Source organism: Anser anser, assembly GCF_964211835.1.
Source record: "Anser anser genome assembly, chromosome: 3".
Taxonomy (NCBI): Eukaryota; Metazoa; Chordata; class Aves; order Anseriformes; family Anatidae; genus Anser; species Anser anser.
Genome location: NC_139722.1, coordinates 28,336,739 through 28,360,243, shown reverse-complemented (window position 1 = coordinate 28,360,243; position 23,505 = coordinate 28,336,739). Strand labels below are relative to the sequence as shown.

The window sequence follows — 23,505 nt, the reverse complement described above, 5'->3', positions numbered from 1 at the left end:
CATTCATCTGTCTTGTTTTTTACAATGAATTGTAAAGCTGTGGTCGAAGATGTATTGGCAGTGAATGCTGAAAGGAACATTTATTTTAACTCATAACAGAAAATTCAAAGATAATGAAAACATTTTTCTCTTTCTTCCTTGTCACTTTATTCTCTCCTCTTTGTTAAGATTTTTTTCAAACTATACTTGTTTTTTTCACCTCCCACTTTTGTATTCACCTCTGATGAGATGTACAGTCCTAGGGAAGTAGGTAGCCAACCGTATTTATATATTTATATAATGGGATAATTTGTCATTATTTGTTTGTGAGGCAATGGGACATATCATACCTTATTACCTGTTTTGTACTGGGAATGCAGAATAGGACAGTGATAAATGGCATAAGACTGACAGAGAGACACAGGACAAGATCAAGGACAAAAAAGTTGATAAAAGGCTTCAAGTTCTCTGTCAGAGCTGTTTGTGTTTTAGGCACAGTTAATCTGGAGTGTGGCTTTGCATGGCTCATAAGAATAGCCTTTGGGACACAACTCTGTGCTTTATAACTTCATACTGTACACTGCAAAAGCAGTGTGGGAATCTGGCTTGGATGGTGGCTAGGCAGGAAAAGGAAAATAATAATGGAGCCCAGTGGAGACAGCTGTGCCCTCTGCTCTTCCTTCAGCAATAAGTGTTTTTAAAGTAACATTTTGAAGGACTGTTTCTCAAGGAAAAGAGGGCTGCAAGATTACACAATTTTCTACCTTGGCTCCATACATTTGTAACGAAAAGATAGAGAACAAAAGGAAAAGGTAGAGTTGTATTACTTGATACGAATTTACCAACTACTGTGTTTTTCATATAGTTGTGAGTTTTTTGTTTGTTTGTTGCATTTTTAAGTTAAAAATATGTAAGAGTATGGCAAAGTAGTGTGTTTAAAATTTAGACTAACAAAGGTCATTGTATGAAAGATATCTCAAAGACTGAACATTTTACACCGATAGATATTTACTGTAACCTTTCAGGTTTTGATGTGATTGGATAAAGACCAGTTGATAAATAATACTTAGTGCAGAGAAGAATCATGATTTAAAATGTGGCATAAAACTATAAGCAACCACCCAGAAACAGATAAAACATGGATAAGTATCTCCTGACAAGTTAGATTTATTAGATTAGCCTGAAATGCAAGCTTTTGACTCAGGATTAATTAACATATCTACTTTTTACCCTCCAGAGATCACCGTAGGGAGGAGTATTTATGAACACTTGCTGTGTGTACCTGCCTGCTAAAGACAGGGTAGTTAATTAGACACTGCAGCTCACTTTTAGTAGGTGTCAGAATCTGCTCCAACACTGGAGAAAACTGTGAGGAACTAAAACAAAATAACTTATAACGGTTTTCACAAAATATGCCTGTGGGGCTACAGTTGCCTTGTGTGTTATTTCTTCATTTGGTGACCACACGCCTTATGTAAGTATAGTGCCATACGGTGGTTGTGCACCACTTTGGGTAGCATCCAGGCACTGCATGCACAGGGGAGAGAACAGACACAGAGGGGAGCAAGGGTGGGATGTGAGGGCTGGTTGACAAGTGCAGGTAGTCCTTCCAAGAGCCAACAATAAAGGAAGACAGTCTAATTGGGGAATTATTTGAAATTTCCCAAACCTCTCAGTGGGTCTGAGCTCCTCATCCAGAGAAGAGGCCATGCCCTGCAGCCTGCTGGCCTCTCTAATAACCAAGGTTACGCAAATCTTACGCTTAGCCCAATATTAATGAATGACTGGATTTACTGTCGTTTTGACCTGCGTAATTGTACTACTGATTTTTGTTTGTTTCTGTGCTGCTATTCTGAGATAGTTTATCCTGAAAGCCATTGGTTGGTGGTGTCTGTTACTGTATCCAGAAGCTCTAGCACAGCAGTGATGCCTTAAGCGCCTACATGCTGGATATGTTATTAAGAGTACTTCACAGCCCCAGCAAAATGCATGGTTACACTCAGAACTGGGCAAAAAGGCCATAAAGGGATTTAATTATCATAGAATCATTCAGGTTGGAAAAGACCTCTGAGATCATCTAGTCCCACCTTTAACCTAGTACTGACAAGATGATGAGAGGAGATGTTCATGTAGCCAAAAGATGCAAATTAAGAAAATTATATCTTGTCAGGGATTTTGAAAAGGGCTGGGCTCAGACACCCAGAAGTAAGAAACTGAAAAGCTTAATATGCAAGGAATGCTTAGTGGCTGTTGTGCTCTAGCCTGGAGTTTAGACATCTATACTCAGTTCTTTGGTCCACTTCAGCCATTGTGTGCCTCTTTGAAAACATAATTTAGTTTCTGAGTGTCCTACAGTTCCTATTCTTTAAAACCAGAACAACAACAACAAAAGTTTCCTTATTTCACAGAGAACTATTTCAGAATTTCTAAATCATTCAGCTTTACGGCAATGGATACCAAAAACAAAGGAGATGCAGACTGGGAGGTAGTTGCAGGATACAGAGAAGGTAGGCTTAATCCCACCTAACTTTAGAGGCCTATAATACTCTCCTCCGACTTACTGCCCAAGACTGTTTATGTACTTGGTGGGGTCAAATTAGCGTTTTAGAATGCTAGTCACCTGACCTATATTAGTGGTGTGTTTTAGAAGAAGCTGCATCCTAAATGTGCTTAATGTTTCTACTGACAAAACATATAACCTGGGGTAGCCAGCTGTTACATCTGTAGCATAGATGCCCTCAAGTGGTCAGATCGCTGCCACCCATGGTGTACTTGTGCACATTGCTTCTAACAAGTGGGAGGCTTAGGACTTAGATGTCTCTTTCTTATTGTAAATAAATAGTGAATAAAATAGAAATAGGCAAGTAATACTGTGAAATGAAAAAAGTATAACAAATATTAAATGCCAATATGATTTTTTTTATTATGACAAAGAAACAATTATTACACGCCAGATTTATTTATTTGTTTATTTATTTTTGTAAGAGTCCATAAGTTATGATGCCATGTAAGCCTTCTCTTTATGGAGAACTTGGAAGTAAAGTGCAATTCTTATACTCAAATAGTGGGTACCCAAAGCGTAGGTAAAATTGCAGTGTAGGTAAGGTTTAAACCAGAATGTTTATCGTGTTTTGGATTGAAGAAAGAGCTCCCATCTTCTTCCCCTGAACAGATGTTCGTTCAAGGTACATCCATGTTAAAGGTCATGGATGTAAGCCATTCATTAAGGGTCCTGTCAGAAATAGCTGTCCTGCCTTCAAGAACTCTTAAGTAATGTGTCACGTTGACATTCTCTGATACATCTTCTTCAGTATGGTCTTCCCACCTTGCACAGTGTTCTTCAAAACATGTCACTTCTATCTAGGTGTTTCTAACTTGACTATCACTGAGGAATCCATTAGACTCTAAACTGATATTTCTAAGTATTTTAAGCATATTTGACAATGTCTGTCAAGGTTTTGACATTTGATGGCACATGGGTTGCAATTATTCTTGTTTAAATGACCAAAGAGATATGTTCTTTGTTGAGAGTAAGATGTTTGTACCTTTTTTTCTAGGACATGTCAAAACTGCAGTGAATTGAAACTGATATACAGTAATCTAATACAGTTATGCATCAACTTTCTCTATGTTGTGTAGCACCTGGTCAGTGGGAGTACTATCCTCCTAGTGTCCGGGTCCTACTGTTGTAGTCCACTTTGTAAGGCATTCCTTTGTCAATGTTTAAATCCATCTAAATAGGGAGAATTACCTGGCTCCGTGGACGTACATGATAGAAATTCCTTTTCCAGTTATAAAGTCAAGCATGAATAGAAAACAATATGAAGTTCTTCATTATAAGATCTTGTCTCTTAAATATTTTGTGTTGTATTAGATGATAGATAGATAGCAATAAAATAGAAGGGGAGAGAGAGAGAGAGAGAGAAAGAAAAAGAAAAGAAAGAAAGAAAAAGAAAGAAAGAAAGAGAAAGAAAGAAAGAATAGGAAGAAAAAAAGAAAGAAGGAAAGAAAGAAAGAGAGAAAGAAATGAAAGAGAGAAAGAAAGTTCACATTAAAGGAGCTATCTGTCATAGCTTCCTGAAAATAAAAAAAAAATTGAGAACTTGAGCTGTCCTCAGCCATGTTGAGGTAGTCTGAGAGAATACTAGTGGACTGAGGCCAACACCAGATTTAGAGAGTTGAGAGTTGTGTTTCTTCTTCAAATCCACATGACTCATGAAGTTCTAAGACCTGAGGTTACATTCAATGAGACTATGTTGAGAAGAACAAAATCATTGCCGGTTTTCTTGTAATTAGGACAAAACAACCATTTCATATGGAAATTTCCTGGCTCCTGTTTGAAATCACAGAACAAGGCATAATGTGCCACATGTGAAGTAGTGCTTAATAAATGGGACAGTACACACTGTATTGCTGCGGACTTAATTTTGTGCCATAAAAGGTTTTCAATGGCTACATCTGCACCTTTTGTCAGGTTCAGATAATAAAGTAATCAGTGTCAATGTGGCAAATTTCTCAGGGTGCAAATTTAGAAGTAGATTCCACAAACTAGAGGTGGTGATATCATTTACACAATTACATTTGACTGTTTCTCCCAGTAAGTATTTAGGGCTAGATGTTTAAAGGTACTTAGGCTAACATAGATTTACTTGGGGAAGATTATAATTCTTGACTAGGATTTCCCAGTCTGGTTTGTACACACTGCTTCTATGCATTCCTTCCTCCCCCAGTCTGTCCTACTGCCATCATTAGTAAAGCTAGATCCAGCCACATTTGGTGCTCAGATCAATTGCGTATAAGTGCTTAAATCTTTAAAATTTAGCCCCACACCCATTCTTTCAGGATTAAGCTTTACTCAGCTACTCTGCCTTTCTATCCTGTTTTTCACTAAATCATATTGTCAATACAAGCATTATGTTATCTTTGCTCTGAGCACTGACTGCAAGAATTGACAGCAGCCTGGATACTTGGCTCCAGCAGAAGGCCTTGGTGCCATGTGGGTGCTTGAACCAGAACTCCACTGACTGTTTACCACTACAGATATATGTCTACAGACTTGATGTTATTTGCATTTTTATCTGCTTTTTAAATTCTACCATTTTTTACCGTATAAACTTCTGCATCACAAAACTGTTTTTGAATGAATTTGTAACTTTTACGGCTTTTGAGGAAGCAGGAGCTGGCAAACTATTTTAGAAAGCTAAATGCTTTGTTTTGTCAATGCCCAACAAGTTTTTATTAAAGTGATTCTTTAATAATAATAATAATAATAATAATAATAATAATGTTAAATTAATTGTCAGTACTGTAAATTTTACATTTTATATACTAAATTCCCGGATATTCAAACATTTCAAAGGGTATAGGAAATAATGTGAAACAATATAATTCATGTAGGTCCTATTCACAGCACTGTAAACTCATCATATCATGATGATTATTTCTATTACTTCTCCACCTGTGAAGAAATACTATTCCTTAACCTCTTCAGTATATCCCTGTACTCATTTTCACTGAGATGTGTGTAAGATGGCATTTCTTTTAACAGGAGAATTTCTTTGTGTGTTTTCTTTTGTCTATCTGAGCTCTGAGTAAATATTTCAGTGTATTTCAGTTTATAACAATACTATACAGAGACCAGGAGATGGCAGTAGTTGCCAGTAATTCAGTTGTAAAAGAGAGGCTGTTTGTAAAATTCGAGGAAAAACAGGTATGTCTGCATGTATGTAAAATATTACAGCATATCAACGTTTTGATATTATTTATTAAGTTTTAATTCTAGAACAGACTATTAAATACAAATTGCAAATACGTATGTTAAAGAATTTGCCCTAACACTGAATTTCTGTTTCTTTTAAATGCAGTTATTAGTATTAGCCAGCCCAGTTTCAGTGGCACAGATGCTTTTGGCTATACTTCATTCCTAGCTTATTCTACAATCCCAAATATCACCTTCTACTATGAATTCCGCTTGAAATTTCAGTTGATAAATCACCAGTCAGCTTTACAAGATAACCTGATATTTTTCACTGGACAAAAGGGCCAAGGTAAGCCTTATTATTGTTACATATTCTTACAGACTTTAGAATATTCATCAAGCAAGTAGGATGAAAATATACACAGCTTTTTCTTATTTCTTTTCATGATATAATTTCATTGGGAAGAAAATAATCTCTTCAATACTTTATAGTTTTGTAAACACACAGCAAACAATCAGTGTTTTGTTGTTGGTGGTGGTAGTGGTTTTGTTGTTGTTGTTCTTTTTTCTTTTTCCATAGAGGAGAAGTGTAACTGTTAACTTTAATTACTGGAAACAGTTAATCTGATGCTTGAGGTAGCAGATTTCTGAAAAGGTTCTCTTTTCAGTCGCAAACATTTCATTGTCGATTACATTTATTTATCGATTACATTATCAATTACATTGATTTGGTGGCCACTTTTGAAACATGCTGCCTCAAATCTTCTTACATGGACACTCATTCTATTGGAAAATCAGTTCATCTATCCAGCATGTCACAGCCACCCTGTCATTTCTTCTTCCTGTGTCCTCAAACAACCTGCCAGAGGAACAGCCATGAATTGCTGCTGTTATCACAGTGGCTGCACTTCCATGGCCCACAGGACTGAAATACAGCCCTGTGGCAGTGAGAATTGGACTCTGTGTTCTTTATGTGAAATACTAGACCCTAACCTTGACATCACTCAATGCAAGTTAACCCAAGGTAGCTATAAGTTCAGCTGGAATCTGTACAGCAAGATATTCAACTTGGTCTGAATAACACAGCTGAGAAGTGGGTTATATAAATCTGCTTACAATACATGCACTAAGATTTTAACAATGTTTTACGTATCTGCACAGCAGCCCATGTAGTAGACTGACATAGACTCAACATTGAAATGGAGTAAAATATTACTGTTTGTGTTTTATCCATTTTAGCATCACTGTCAAGACAGGACCTACAATACTGATGAAAGTTAGGAAAAGGGTTAATGAAATGTTAATGCAGATATACAGGAGTCAGTGTAGAAACTACTTAATAGTTCATAGATCATTGGAAACATATTACTCATTTTTACCATAGTTGTTTCTGCAATTGGAATTAACTTTTGGATTTAGAGCTGTTGAATGAGATTGTCAAAGCCTAGAAGGGAGGTTTGGTGATGTGCCTTTATGTCTAATTTACATACACATTGCACAAAATTACTTCAGTACATCATAGCAATAAGATACAGGGTGTCCTCAGTTTACTGTGTTCATGCATTAGGGGCATTTTTAGTCTTGTTTTCTGTTAAGTTTCTTAAGAACTGAAGTTCCTGTACATTCTGTGGCAGACAGGGGAGTTAGCCCATTGCAATGCAAACTAACACGTCAGCTTAGAATGGCTTGGCAGTTTACATATCTGTGATATAATTAAGCTGGTTACTTTTCATTTGGGAAGATCCTGTCAAATTTAGTTAGTGCAGCTCCGTTGATCAGTTGTACTTCACTGTGCCATGATACCTCGGTACAGCACATGGACCAACAACCACAAGCTGATTTACTTATTTTATCGAGTTGGATATCCAAATTAGCTTAATACAAATATTAAACCACTGGAAGTGTATTAAACACAAAACTTTGCTTTGCCTCTGTGTGTGAATCTGGCTTTTCTATGACTTTTCTGTGTGAATTTGGCTTTTCTATTTTCCTTTTTCCTTTTTTTTTTTTTTTCCCTCCTTTAGTGAAACATGGTCAGGCTTGGGTGATGCTGCTAACTGAATTATATTGAACAGCATTTTGATTGCATCCAGGTCTACCACTGGTGCCACATTTTACTTCCATAACAGTCCCTGGTTTATTCCCTGGCAGCTTTTCCTTTCACTTACTAATTAGTTATTGTTGCAGATGAAGGAAATTTTGTGTTTTTCAGCTAACAAATTGGAAATGGTACACGGAGTCATCATTGCCAAAACATTTCCATCCAGTCATTCGGAAAGCAGTTTTCAGAAACCAGTGTCCCCATTATTAAATTTTAATAATAATAATAAATATCTCTTTTGTAATACAAATACAAATGAACACTCCTCTCAATGAGAAAAAACAAACCACAGCATTTATACACGTTTCTGCAACCTTGGGAACAGAATTTCAAACTGTCGGTACAGAAACTGTAGGACACATAACCAAACAAAAATTATAACCATTTGTCCACTGCCTTTACTTGGGATAGAAAAAATGCAAATATAAAATTAACAACATCAATGGTGAAAAATAACCTGAATTTCTTTTTGAGCTACAATGATCAAAACAGAATGCAATAAATAAGTAAATAAATAAATAAATTGCTTACATATAATACAGATCCAAACAGCTGACTCAATTTCTTTGCACCGAAGTCTGTTTCAAAAAGCCCTGCCTGCAAGACGTGCCTTGTAGTGTCAAAGTTATTGTGAAGAACAGTTCTTGCAGCCATATTAAGCTGAACTGAGGACAAAAAAGATTATTAGTGGATCTTCCATGATGTCATTTTTATTTACCAGAATACTAGCATTCTGAGCTTATTATGTAGTTGTCAAGTGGAAACTTGTCTTTTTATTATTCAGCATCTATTTTTTTTCATGAACACTGCCAACCAGTAACAATACATTTCTGCACCTCCGTGTCAGATCAGGGGTGGGCAGCAGCTCACCAGCTGTCAGCAAGACCAGGAAGCAATGAGGTGCCAGGTGAACTGCTCTGTAGCAGTTTTATTAATTTTCTTCTTCGTTCAAATGGCTGGGGACATTGAGTAACCCCCATTCTCATTACCAGAAATCAGCATTTCCTACCAAGTGAACTTTGCCTATTTCACTGGGAGGAGATGCTGTTTTTCCTACAATTTACTTTTATTGAGTATCAAACAATAATGCTCTCACTATGAGAAGTATGAGATTTTTCACAGCCTGTAATCTTGCTGTAAGGAAGCATTTTTAATATTCTGTGTTCCCTTTTCTCCATTTCATTCCATTTCTCTTAGTTAGCATTCTCTTGCAGTATCCCACTTAACTCCCCTTTCCTGTCATCCCTGCCTAGATTGTCTACGCAGACACAAAACAAGGATGGGATCATTGTTCATTTCCAGGCTCTGACCAGCTTCTTTGTTCTTTTATTCTGTTAATATTTCTGGATTACAATCCCCAAGTCAGTTTTCATCTCACGTTAATTCCCATATTATATTTGAACTGAATTAATGTTGTGTCTAACCTCTTGTGAAGTATGATCAAATGATGTCTAATACACAGATGTCTAACATTTTCTTCCTCTTACCCTACAAAGCCTGTAAATCAAAAGTCACCCTATCTCTAATATCTCACCTAACTTAGTGCTGAAACTCTCACAACAGTCAGATTAACTGGCCTCTGGATTTCTCCTGGTCATAGTAGACACGTCCCCTGCTTTTGGTCTCAGGTTTGTGGCTGACCCCTGGCTTGGGCTAGAATTCTTAAAAAAAAAAAATCTCCTGTTCCCACAGTCTGGGTCAGAAGTTGCCACACTGTACGTGCATAGGGTGTCCGTGGCAAGGTGCTGGCAGCCTCACAAGCTTTCTTGCTCCTGCTCTTGTCTCCACCCCACCTCCCATCCCAGTGAGGAGGGTGAGTGAGTGAGCAGATGGATGGGAGCATGGCTGTTAGCTGAGGCTAACCCACCCACCTCAGCATGAAATATGGTTGATTTGATACCTTTCATCCACACTGGATTTTTGTTCTGTCCATGATAACTCTGACCAGTGCCATTAGTGTAAAACCTCCTTAAAATAATAACAATTTACCCAGAACAAAATAATCTTAGAGAGAAAAATCTTAAGAATCTATCAACGTCAGGAAAAAAATACATATCGCATGCATAGATTTTCTCTAATACTTTACTGACTTCTTACATCTCTTCCTACCCTAAGTAATCATATTGTCACATTTCTGTTCATAGTTAAATAAGCTTATGTCCTTGTGGAAGTTAACAGCTTATCTCTTGTGTGTTTAAGAGGGGTTACTAAGAAGAATCCTAGAAAGGAAATTCCAATTACATAACAGTATTAAATGTTAAACTCTTTTTTTTTTTTCCTGAGGTTATAGAGTGTTTACAGCATTATATTCACCTTACAATGTTTAGCTGATGTAGTAATTTCACATCCATCACAATGCCCGATGTTCCTCTGTAAATTTCTTTACAACTTTCAGATTTTTTTGTTCTATCACCTTTGTAAATATAATTAAACATTAAAATCTGATGATTGACACTCTTCCACTCACAGCAGTCCAGTGTTTTTTCAGACATTGCTCTACTGAAAGAGAAGCACACACGGAAAGAGTATATTTCCTCTATGTCTATTCACAGCCTCTGCTGCAGTCTCTGACCATAAATAAATGGGTTTTGTCACATTTTCCCCATAATGCAGGAAAAAGTACAGTGCTAAAAAAAGTCTCATTTGTAGATAATGATGTTCACTGTCACCTTTTGGATTTATCTGTTCAAGAATGTGCAGATCTTGGAATTTTCTGACTTGAGGGACCAAACAGTTCTCCCTTTGATTTCACCATAGCTGCAGCCAGCAAGGACCCCTGCTTTGGAGTTAAACTGCAGGAGATACTTCAGGGCTATTGTTTGACTGTTCTATTGTTCTTTTGAAGAATTTCTGCTAGTGATAGCATATGTTGACCTAAATGTAAATAAATTAATTTATGTGCTGCAAATTTACAAAGAAATTAGTTCTAAATTGAAAGTTTAAGAAAAATTCAGAAAATTGAGATGTGAATATTCTGACCAGAGAAACTTCAGTAATAAATACTCTAGAGTTAACAACAGATACAGAAGAAGAAGGAGTGGGGAATTTTGAGTGATGTGAGGACCCCTTCCTTCCACCCTTCCACGCAAACCACCTACTACTGCTACAAACTGCTGCCTCCAGTAGCTGTGTTCTACACCTGGCTCTTACAAAGGTCTCTCCCTAGCACCAGCTAAGTGCTAAGCACCAGTGCTTGGCAATCCCTAACAAGGGGTAGCTGTAGTAAAGTTTTTGGATGTTTCTGGGTCATGGGCAGCTGGCCGAGCTTGTTAGAAGCTGCTTGAGCTTCCCCGGGCTCATAAACCTATGGTTTCCCTTACCTTGTCCTAACCTCATAGTAGCAGTTACCCTCAAGTTCTGAGGCTGTTGGTTATTGCTGTTTCAAAAGAAAAGTATTTATCGTGAAAGTGTATTGGGATAGAATTAAGCCATGGATTCTGCAACTTGGAATTTCAAGGTTTTTTTGTGTTTTTTTTTTTTGTTTGTTTGTTTGTTTTAAGTATGATTTAGGCTTTGAAGGAGGTTGCGAATCTATTCGTATTGCAGGCAGAGGAACAGCAATGACTACTAAACCCACCAGACTCAACAGGATTTGTGGCTGTAACTAACCTACCCTACTGGAAAGAAAAAAAAAAAAAAGGAAGAAAAAAAAAACTTCCTTCAAAAAACCTATAAATCGTTTATAAATCTCTGCAATTTCTCTTTTAAATCCACAAGAATACTGGAATTTGTGTTATAAGCTGAACAGTGGATGTTAAAAGTAGCTTAAAAATTTAAAACCTTCCTGCCTAAAATTTTCCCAAACTGATGTATTTTCTGTGGATTTGAAGAATATTTTATGCCTCAGTATTCACTGAATCCTGGAAGAAGTAGCTATTCTGATTTTGTCTTTTCAGGTCTGAATGGAGATGATTTTTTGGTGTTAGGCCTCCGTGGTGGCAGAGTAGTATATAGCTACAATCTAGGTTCTGGCACAGCAACAATCATTAGTAAACCACTTGATCTGACACTCAAAATTCATGTCATCCGTCTTGGCAGATACCTCCAGAAAGGCTGGCTGAAGGTAAAAATTATATATATATTTATTTTAGAAAGATAAACTGTTAGATGATAGTGTTCTCCCCCCATACACCCCTCCATTCAATATGGAAATCTTTAAAATGACTGTTTTATATTTCCCTGTTAAGTTTGGAGCGTTCTCTTCTTTAGACTTTCCCAAATAAGGTAGAATGCTTTGTTGTAACAAATATAAATGTTTTATTGAAAGGTGGATGATCAGAAGAATAAAACTGTCACTTCTCCTGGAAGACTAGTTGGACTCAATGTCTTCAGTCAGTTTTATTTAGGAGGCTATCATGAGTATACTCCAGAACTCCTACCAAAGGGATCCAGATTTAAAAACAGCTTTCAAGGTAAAGATTATACTGTTTTAAATTCCTGTTAAAACGTGTCAGTTTGTTTCAGTTGTCTATGAAATAAGGATCTAAAAACTCTATCCTAAAAGGAAACAAACTAAAATTTATTTGGCTGAAATTCCTTTGGCTTTTTCATTATTACCCTACGGAGACTAAAAAATGTGATGCAAGGAGAGGCTTTGCTAAATATTTTTAACACTTCCTGTTTCTGATAAAAGCAGAAGTTTTGCCATGTTATCATTTCTTCTTATCTGCCCCTGTTGTACTGTATCGTTCCAAAACAGTTTCCTTTCCCTATGGCAAAGTAATTTAGATTCTTCTCCCAGCTAGTTCTAGCCATTGTCACTGGCAGTGCTGGTTTGGGTAATTGCTTTCATGCTGAAGACTCCTTTCTGATAGGGCATCATAAAATCTGATTTTTTATTTTTTTCCCTGACATTATGTTTTTTCCTCTGGACAGGTTAGGTGTCTGTAATGCCTATAAGGAATATTTCAGCTATTTATATAACAGATGATAATTCCTACCTCTAAGCTTCATATTTTAAGCTCTGTAGAAATCTTAATTCAACTTCTATCAGTTGGATTTGCAAAGGATTTGCTCACAACACTTGTTTATATGCATTCCTTAGTTCTATAGAAAAAAAGTGCTCAAAATTTGTTAGATAAACTTCAATTTGTTTTAAACACTGGAAAGCCTTTCACATGAATGTAAAACATTTTATTGCAGAGCAAATTTTATAGCAGAGCAAAGTTTGAGTTCCTAGTTATGAATCAGGGGTGTATTATGCAGTATAGAAATAAAATTCACTTTCATACACTAGTACACTCCATTGCCACTAAGAGTGCCAAACCGCCTCTTTTCTAGCCTTCACCTTACTTTTTCTTATTATTAAGAAACTTCCCCAAAATCAAGTTCACGAAGACAAGCATAAATCCAAGACAACTTAAATCCATTTGACTTTGTCCCTGACATCTATGATTTGCTGACATCTATGAATTTATTAACTCATCTCTTAAGTCTGGTTTCAAAGGATAAATCCGACAGTATAGTAATTTTCTAAATGTGAATTCTCTGATATGATCCTTTATTCCAAGTGTAGTTCATAGTTTCTGGATGCCAGTGTATGCAAAAGAATCCTCTAAGCTTCCAAGTTTCTAGGAACTGCCCTTCTTTTGTGTATTTTTAAATAGATATATAAACTCAACATTTGATCTTATGACAATGCAAATCATAAAATGAAGACAAAAATACAAAATATTTCAAAACTCACATACTCTTAGTTACCATTACTATTGATCATTTTTTCTTACTGTTTAAAAAGAAGGTTCTATGTCAAAATTTTGTTAAATGTAGCACATAAACAGTTTTTTCTTTATCCCTGTCATTCACAGCATTAAATTTCTTATATTTGGTAATCAATTCCATGCTCTGGTTCCCAGTATCATCTTGTCTCTGTTCTCCAGATCGTATTGACTTTCAAGGAAGCTACATTTCCCTACAAATGATTTCTTATGACCTTTTCTTGTGTAGTCAGCATCTAATTTATTCTTCTAACTCAGAAGTGTCCCCAGGTTCAGATCTCAGTCCCCAGGACCAGAAATAAATCTCCATAGGCCTCCAGAGTGGGAACTGCAATATCATTAACATAAAGGAAAATTTGTAACCACTGTACTTCAGCCAGTCTGGAGCTGTAGGGAGTCCACATAAAAACTCTGGAAGCAACAAGATAAATTTGTCTAGCATATAGTTGATTAAAACCCTCAGACTTTTGGAAAGCTTCTGTTGGCTGCTTTTAAAGACATGATTTATTAAAACCATTTTGCTTCTAATAGCACAGTGTACCTCTCCTTTTATAAGCAATTACTATTGGATCAAGAAACACTGAGAAGGTCAGCCTTGCTGCTGCAGACCCACTGCCCCCAGTAACAGTCTGCAATCACTCAGGATTTTCCTCTGTACAGCTACTGTTTCAGACCATTTGCTCATGCAGGGTTACGTGTCTTTAGCAGTTGTTATTGAAGTAATTTCCATAGGAAAGGATGGAACTGAAAATAAATGTCTTTATTAAACTATATATAAGGAGTATACTCATAACTCTTTCAATACTATACTCTTTTAAAGTCTTATTTTCACTGGGTTTGTTGGTCTCAAAAGAGTTGTGCTACAAAGCAGTGGGTGCAAACGTTTTTCTAGTTGTCAGTCCAGGAAATGTTTATTTCTTCCTTCACAATGGAAACGCTACATCAGGACCATGACTTCCTCCAGCCTTATGCAAAGTAGCATTTCTCTATCAGTTTCTTGGGACTTTTTGTTGATCCCCACTTGTCCATTGCTCCTCTAGCAAGGCAGCAAGCAGGAAAATGAGAAGACAATAGAGATCAAAGCTAAGGTTGCAGCCTAGACAGGGGACTAGCAGGGAGGAACAAGCTTTAGGTCCGTTCTTGTGTACAAATTGTTATGTAATGATGGTATATTAAAAAATGGGAAGGGTTTGTCATCACGTATGAGCACTGAGTCCAAAATGCATGCATGGCTTTAGAGATAGTGTATCTGCTTCATGACTGTCCCCTCAAGATCTAAAAGAAAGGGACTTGTCATCTGTGAGTTGCAAAAGCAAGACAAGAACAGACAAGGAGAATGTTATGACATTAGGCATTTGGGTTAAAATTAAAGGTTTGTAATAGTGCAAGATAAGCTACAGGGAAAACCAGACAAAAAACAGGCAAAATTATGCTTGCATTTCTATGACTATACTAAAGGAGAAACCTTTTCTTTCCTTTTATTTGGGGCAGCACAGAAAGAGCAGACATCATTTAGGATCTGGTGAAAAAGAGTGGCAGATAATGTTGTTGGTAGGGGAGCCAAAGAAGGAAGGGATCTGTTTTGTGAGCTCTGTTTGACTGGGGTGAAAACTATACATTACATTTAGAGTAAAAAAGTTATTAACAGAAAGCTCCAAGTGTGGTCTAAGGAGCCACTAGACAAAAGACTACAATGCTACGACAGAGGTAGTAGTGCATCCTCTGTGAGTTCACTGTCTCGCTGCATCTGCTTTCAGCTAACTTGCATCAAACTCTGATCTTTGGGATCAAACTGAGTTCAACTCATAAATTCAGGAGCTTCTTTTGAGTTCCTCTTGCAAACTTGGCTGTGACAGAAAACCTCTCCACTATTGAGAATAGTTGGCAGTTTCTCATTAAGAGGCCCAGAACTGGCAGAGTAAAGGGAATTCACGTCTGAAAGAAGGCGCATTCATCAGCTGATTCCTCTGCAGAAGTTTGTGTAGTGCTTGCTCGAGTTGTTGCTCTGAGTCCTTCACCTGCATCCCGCTAACAGTTAGAAGAAATAAGAAAATTAAATGAAAATCTCTACTGAGTTCACAACGCTCTGCCAAAATACTCTCCAGTAATTACTATATGCTGTGTTTACAAATGCTCAGGAGCTGTTTCTAACTTAGGTGTTCTGCTGGTACGATCAAACTAGTCATTGTCACGAACGCCAGTTTATTTTCCATGGTGACCTTCCCAGTTCTTGGGTACTCACTGTGCTTTCCGTTGTTTACACAGAGCACTGGGCTGCTTTTTCTCAGCACTCTAGCAAGACTCATGAGAACAGAACATGCTTTATCTACTACTGATAAACAGATGAAACATTAGTTAGGATTTACCGAGTATGTGGTGGCCTAAAACTAACACTGTTAAAAGCAAAGAAAGGATGTAATATGAATATTGCAAATAGTCATCAAGCTAGGTTTGATTTAAATTGCCTAATATGAGTTTTTAAATTACCAGCTATGTGGCAGTGTAAACCGAACTACAAAGTGTGTGTAATCAGGAAAAATCCTAAGAAAGCAAATTTTTCTAATGTTGTTCTAACAGTTGTTAAAATAGTTGTCTTGCTACGTTTTGGTCGATATAAATTATGATCCTTAAAAAAATAAAAAACATATACCTTCAACAGAATAGTCTGATAATCTAAAGTCTAATGGCATATTTTTCAAAAGTGAAGGAAAAAAAACAGAAATGCAGAGCTAAAATGAAGATATCTATTTCAGTATCTAGATATCTAAAGTGTATTTGTTTTGCGTAGCTGCTATTGACCTACCTTACTTAATAATTCTGTGAGGGACTAAAAAGCTACAGCCTGCCTTACAGAATGTATAATTTTTCACTATGTCAAGTGTTTCTAAACCCAAGTTTGAAAAGTTTGATCATCAGTTAATGAATTCAAACCATATTGCTATATGAGAAGATGGCTTATTACATAAAGCTAGGTCCAATGAACTAGTGTTCAGTGAATGTTCATGTGAGAATGTAATATTATGAATAGTATTTTAGGATTTATAAAGCTCTTCTTGAAACATGGCTTCTTTAGACTGTGAAAATCACACTTTTCTTACCCTACTGAGGGTCAACAAATAGTTTTGTCAGTGGAATGTGAAATGACTCCTGTTCTCTATTTCTTCTTTGTATAAAGATAATATGATCAGAGGGAAAAGTCTCAAAATTTTATATAGTCAAAGTATTTGCAAGTCACCCATCTTGATAAATGTTCATAAATTCTTAACAAGATCAGAATTATATCAATAAATAGGAGGGCACAAAGCAATTATATTTTTCCAGAATTGTCACAAGAATTGCATGAATTATGAAGTCACTGACTGTGAAACAAACAATGGAGAAAGTCCGTATGTTCTTGATATCTATTAAAAACTGAAGAAACATCCATTATTGTAGAAATATAGAGAGATAAATATAAATAAATAGATAGAAATACATCTGCAATGTGCTCTAGGTGAATCTGCTTGGCAGGGGGGTTGGGCAAGATGATCTCCAGAAGTCCCTTCCAACCTCAAACATACTGTCATTTAGTGATTTTGTATTGAACATTTATTTTGTCTTTCAGGTGCAAGTTTGTTTCTTAAATGATTTCAGTGAATCATGAAAAAATTATATTAAGTGAATTGGAAAAAAAAAAAGTTTGATTATTTGCAGTCTTCATATCATGCCTTTTCCCCACTTTTAATGCTAAACAGGGAGCCTCTGGCATGCACTGCTCAATACCTACTATTCTCAGGATTTTGAGCACTGTGGGAATTCACTATATCTCAACTAATATATATAAATCAGGTATAGAAAGGTATAAGCACTTTCAAGTTCATTTTTTGCACTGTTTAAACCCACTATGAAGTGGGTTTAAGTCTGATTTTTAGTTTTAAATGGTATTTATTAATGTATAGATCTGGATGACATTTCAAAAGTGCTTAATGTCACCTTTAAATATGGCTCTAAACCACTTGGTCAGGTATATTTTGAGAAGCTACTTAGAGTTTGATCCAAAAAGATATAATATATGGCATAATCTTCAGCTTTGCAGAACATAAATAAGCACGTAGACCCAAAAAAGTGATTCACAAATGCTGATGGACTGCTAGACCTGTCAGACTAACCATCCTGTGTAGTTACTAGGAAGATCAAAATGTTTCCAAAGGGGCAAGCCCCAGAAAGCCCACAGGTCAAGCAGGAGCTGCCTGGATGTAGTGAGTCGGAAACAGCTCTGCTCCACCCTGAACATTTGAGTCCATTTTTCATTTAGGATACCAATGTATTAGCAAATTAAAAGAATGTCAGTGTATGGATCTAGTCACTGACTCAATTATCTGTACAGATAAGTTCTTACAGTTGTCACATATTTGGTCTGTGTCCCCATTTTCCCAAACAATTATTAGGTGTATTTAGGGGTGACATAATGTCGGGACCATTCCCCATCAGTAGTATGGATGCACCCATACTGTTCTGGAAGCTAGTAACAGTTTGGTGATACAGCTGTGGATACACTAGGGTACTCCTGTACCTTGTAAACCTACCTTACGTAGGTTTACTTAAGGTTACTTGGCCCACGGGACCAAGGAACAGATCCTGGCACTGCTTACCTTACTGCTAAAGATGAAAATTTTTAATCATTTTCTGAGAGCGAGGGCCTAAAGGAGCAGTGTATACACACTGTCAAATGTTGTGGTCATGTGTGATATGATCTGTATGTAACAGGGACTGAAGCATTTACCTGAGGAGGGGAGAATCTTGGTCTTTCCCTGAAGGAGTCTATATTAGCCTAAAGAAATTCAAGTCCACATTTCCTCCCTGCATTAGCCAATGCTCTCTGAATTCTTACATATTTTACAGCAAACAGACTTATTGTCCTCTCTCCCTTTTTTGTTTAAGTCTTTTATCTGATGTAGATGCATTTTTGTAAAAGCATGCACTTGTAAACATGAAGTTGCACCCACATCACTCCTTAGTCACTGATTCTGCATTATGTCTATTCCTTGAGAAATTAATTCTATTGTTTCACCTATTATTAAGGAGGGATCTTAAAATCTTTCACTTTTTTGCCTGAACAGAAAGTAGCCAAGATAACTTTAGCTCTTGGAGACGGTATGATTGCACAGACATTGAAGATGTTCTGGTGGAACCCATTCAGTGAGGGATGACGGTGTTCTGTTTGATTTGCTATGTATCCTTGTATATGTTGTAAACTCCACTTCTTTCTCCTTTCTACTTCTAAGGTTGCATTTTTGATGTTCAAGTTCGCACCAGCATGAATCAGGAGTTTAAATCACCAGGGATTCCAGAAGGTCACCCCAATTCAGGTCGCAGTGTTGGACAATGTACAGATTCCCCATGCAGTTTAATAAAATGCAGAAATGGTGGCAAGTGTGTGGAAAGTGGCTCTACTGTTTAGTAAGTATGAAAAACTTTTTTCTAGATTACAACATAGACTGATCAGTAGACCTAATAACTGTGGTAATTTAGTTTCTTAATAACAGACGTCTCCAGAAAGCTATCATTTTATTGGAAAGGAAGAAAACTGTTGAAAGATTTTCTTCCTTTCAAATAACAGAAGAAAAAACAGAATTTTAATCTTAAATTAATAAAATCAAAACCAAAATTTAAAAATTCTTAGGACATTTGCTGAGGGTCTGTTTTAAGAAGCTCCACGGACTGGTCAAACTCCACTAAAGTCACTGGCATCCAGACTTACCACAAAATGTGTGGCTAGAACTAGATGTGTCAGAAAGGCATTTAATTAAACTAAGTAGCATCCTAGATATCGGAGAACAAAATAGCAAAGAGGGGAGCTTGAACATTGCCTGAACATGGCTGGTAGACAAAAAAAAAGTATTTTTCTCTGACAACCCCTTTCTGGAGTAAATCATTGAATGTCTAACATTGGAAAGTTCTGAGCCAGTATAAATCATAGGAGCAACCTTACTGAACATCTGTGTGTAATTCTCTGCTGCTCAGTCTCTCCCTAATATACACAGGTCTTTGTGCCTCCAGTTATCATTTGTGTGGATACTTTTCTTTCTCTCAAATGCACCTTCCCTGGCTTCATGCCCTTCTCAAGTGTTCATTCACCATTGTCTTTCCAGATCTGCTGGCTGGCCTGCTCATGCAAGGCCTTCTTAATCCATTCCACACAAAACAAGGCAGGTTAGTAAGGATCTTATGTCAAAACTGTTTGAACTAGGTCAGTTCATCATATGAGCTGTTCAGCTGGCTGATCAATCAGATAATAAGTGCTGATGGGGCAAAAAGGTCTTTAGCTGGCACAACAGATAAGTCTTTCATGCCTTATCACTAAGTCTAGATGGATCTTTGTGTCTAGTCTGTAAGGCACAAAGAAGAAAGTGAATTTGCAGTTCCAAACTGCTGCTGTGTGTCAACATTTCCATTGTAATAAATCTTGTTTCCAAACTTTGTAACTCAGCTGTAAAGCCTTTGCTGAAGAGTGCTATTGATTTTAAAAGCATCTGCCAAGATTAATTATGCTTGCTTTCCCTCATGTACTTCCTCATGTGTTCATTTATTAACATATATTTACATATTTTTTTAAAAAAAAGAAAGAAGTGCTGATATAAAACATCTGAAAACAATGACTGGAAACACTGCGGACAGCAAGACAGATAAGAAGGGAAAGACAGGCTTTACACTGTGGAGCCTCTGTGTATGTCAATTCTTCTTCAAAAAACAGAGACCTGTCCCTTCTGTGTAATATAAAGAAAAGAGTTTGCATACTTGTCAAGCTAAAAACAAGCTCCTAAATGTGTACTGGAGAGAGAATTAAATGGTAATTGGTTTAGTTGCCCCTGAGACAAATCTTTATCAGTAAGAAAACCTGTACAAAACTAGTGCTTCTAAAGCTAGTAAGGCTTTATGTACAATTTGGAAAATTCATCCCTGATATGTAGTATGCAATTCCCCTCCCCATTTCCCTTAAAAGCATCTTTATATGCTCGTAAATAAAGCAATGAAAGAAACTCTTTGAACATCCTGAATAACAAGGTATAATTTGGAATTGCTTTCTGACTGTTGAGCTATAGTATGTCCCAATTACTGGACTTTGCAGGTTCCTTCCAGAACTATTAAGTCCTTGGCATCCAGTGCGTTTGATCTTTCTGAGGAAAAACAAAGGCAAATGGCACCCTTTGCATTTACAGGGATGTTAGAGGAGACACAAAACCAAAACTGCAATAAAAATACCAGAAATGTAGGCCGAAGCATACCCCTCCTATGTGCCCGCCTATACCAACCTAAATCCTGGCTTCAGAAACTTACCCAGCACTGCTAAGTCATCTTCTGGCCTGCAAGGTACACAGTACCACCACCAGCAAGACCTAGAGAACATTTGGAAAAGAGGTGACAGGCTAGGGTAGCAGCTGGTGATTGGGCTACATTGGAAGCTTGATATTGTAGGCAAAGTTCTTTTTCATCATTATAGTTTCATAATTTTAATGGCAGATTTGTTTAGGAACTGTTTTAAAATGTGGGGGTTGTTTGCTTTTAGAGGGGTGAGTTGTTTGTTTTTAATCTGTAGTGACCTCCTACTGAATTATAATCCTGCCCTCATATTTCACGGCAGCTAGGTTGTCGCAGATAATACGTATGTATGCATGCATGTACCAGTAATTGCCACCTTCTCCTCACAAAAAAAGCCAAAGACGCCTGGATATAGCATGCATATGATTTTTGCCGATGTATAGTAGCTGTCAATACTGTCTTGCTTTTCTCAGGGGGAACTTCTCTCTCTTTTCATATCACCTGTGTTCCTCTGAAGAGCAGAGTCCTTGAGGGAACTGTATTTGTGTTCAAGTATATTTTCTCCTGAAATGAGATCTCTCCTGTTTTTCTTGCTGTTTTGAGCTATTTTTATGTCCTGCTTCCACCACTCTGCCAGAAAGTGTGCAGTGCCATTAAGCTGTAGATTCAGTTGCTACAGGGATAATGCTTTGATTTAAATAGAAGCAGAAATGTACAGCATTAAACTTTACATTCTGTCCAGCAACAGAGCAGAACTACTATGTATTAACAAAATTAAGAGGAAATATTTGTATAGTAAAATGAAGAATTTTATGTTCAAGGGGCAGTAATATACTCCATTATTTTGTTTATGGCAATTACATCCAGTAAGATCGTCTATGAAGTGTTATAGCTATTGCTTGTTGCTGAAGTGATAGGAAAAGTATGTCTTCTGTGTACTTTGAACAGAACACACATAATGGGTAGGATTCAGTTGCTGAATATAAATAAGCCTGTAATGGCACTTTAGGTACCTCTGAGTAGACCATTTGGCCTTCAGCTGCAGCTTTGAAGAGTTCAAGACTTGCATAAGTCTTCTGTCATATCTCTGAGGCACATGTGGATTTCTCAGTACTCTTTAGCATTTCAAATAGCACTAGCCACTTAGGTTCGGGAAATTAAATCATAACTCTATATAGTACAGGGATACCCCATAAGGTAAGCTGTTGTAGTTTCATTATTAGGTTGAATTTGATTAGAAACAATTTTCAATTCAAGGACTAAAACAATTTTCAATGAAGGGACATACTTTTATAGTTTGCAAGGAAAAAGGCATTTCTCTATTTAATTGTTGTTTTACATCAATAAAAGTTTTTACTTTTTTGGGAGGTGGATTTGCTACCTAAAAATTGTCATCTAATTTGGCAGATGTAGAAAATTTGTGCAGACTTCCATAGTACTCTTTGCTTAAATACCATTAATTTTCTTCCAATCTTAATTGTTCCATGCTCTATTTTTGCCTTGTAGCCTGAAGATAAACTGTTTTTCACTAATGCTCTAGTTTTCCATTGCCTTAGTTTAAAGCCACTTTTATTAAAAGATCTCCTCCATTGTTCAGCATCTTTCAGTTCCAATACAATATAAACTTACTAAATATATCCAGAAATCTCCAGTAGCTTGGGTTGGCCTGATGTGGCGAATGCAGGACTGTATGAATTTGAGAAACCATGCAGGATCTGAGATATCCATATACTGGCAAATGTAATACAGGATTTGGAGAGACCAATGTCCTCTCTCCTTGAAGAGACCAGCGGAAACGTAGTTGGAGGCCAGATGGGATACCCCTGGGAAGTGTTAGTTGGCAGCAGACATCTGCCTAGTCTCAGTTGGCCTACCTGATTAGGTAAATTAATTGAGCCTCTCATCTCCATTGAATAGATGCACATCTTAAATGTAGACACCTACTCTCACATACACCTGCACATATGCAGGTGTCTGAATCTGCAGGGCTGAATCCCTTCTGTTATAAGAAGATTTGTTTGATTTGACGTCACTTTTGTCTAACTATAGAAAGTTACAGGTTTGTTAGCATTGAGCATGACATTTTAAACTTGATATTTTCTACATTTAATATGAGAATGCTCTTTGTTTAGTATAGGAAACCACAGTAGATATAAGCAAACATTCTAATTTCTTCACAGAAATCCTTTAGTACCTTTAGTTATTTCCTGATTAAGTTCAGTAAATTCTTCTAGCTTGATAAGGATTTTATGTAGTAAGATACCAGCATATTGCTTTTATAGTTTATAAAGTGAAATGAATTTTCTTTTTTTTAATGTTGCCAAAAATTTTCATATAACACATTTCAGGTTTATGTCATCAACAGTGCTTTTTGTCCCTACTGATGCAGAAACTGTGTTACTTATTTGAGAGCTGTCTTTGGCCTTGTTACTGGACTTGGAGCCTGGAAACCCATTCTGTGAACACTGTGTGACACTGTTAAGCATTTGAGAAGAAAAAAAAAAAAAAACAAAAAAAACAAATTGACATTAAATTAAACCATAATTGAACTTCCTAAACAGAAAGATTACAAAACTCTAAATAATATCTGAAACTTCCAGAATCAAAAGTGATCTTTTATTTATTTATTTATTTATTTATTTATTAATTTCTCCACGAGCTGTGAATTTGACAGTTCTTGCTTCCTGAATTGGCCTGTCTTTGTCATATAT

General features: G+C 36.7%; 1 protein-coding gene and 1 long non-coding RNA gene across 5 annotated transcripts in view; one reads left to right on the top strand and one right to left on the bottom strand.

The window, feature by feature from the left end:
• Nucleotides 1–11,645, bottom strand: part of LOC310897815 — a 47,991-nt gene extending 36,346 nt beyond the window's left edge. For all 4 annotated transcript variants that reach the window (XR_014582607.1, XR_014582608.1, XR_014582609.1 and 1 more), the window contains exon 1: nucleotides 8,310–11,645. This is a non-coding gene — a long non-coding RNA (uncharacterized lncRNA). The remainder of the gene's footprint in view (nucleotides 1–8,309) is intronic.
• Nucleotides 1–23,505, top strand: part of EYS (eyes shut homolog) — an 855,622-nt gene that overhangs the window by 802,529 nt on the left and 29,588 nt on the right. The window contains exons 42-45 of the mRNA XM_083831800.1: nucleotides 5,844–6,026; nucleotides 11,675–11,841; nucleotides 12,046–12,190; nucleotides 18,760–18,934. Of these exons, the coding sequence (XP_083687926.1) occupies nucleotides 5,844–6,026; nucleotides 11,675–11,841; nucleotides 12,046–12,190; nucleotides 18,760–18,934 (670 nt within the window). The remainder of the gene's footprint in view (nucleotides 1–5,843; nucleotides 6,027–11,674; nucleotides 11,842–12,045; nucleotides 12,191–18,759; nucleotides 18,935–23,505) is intronic.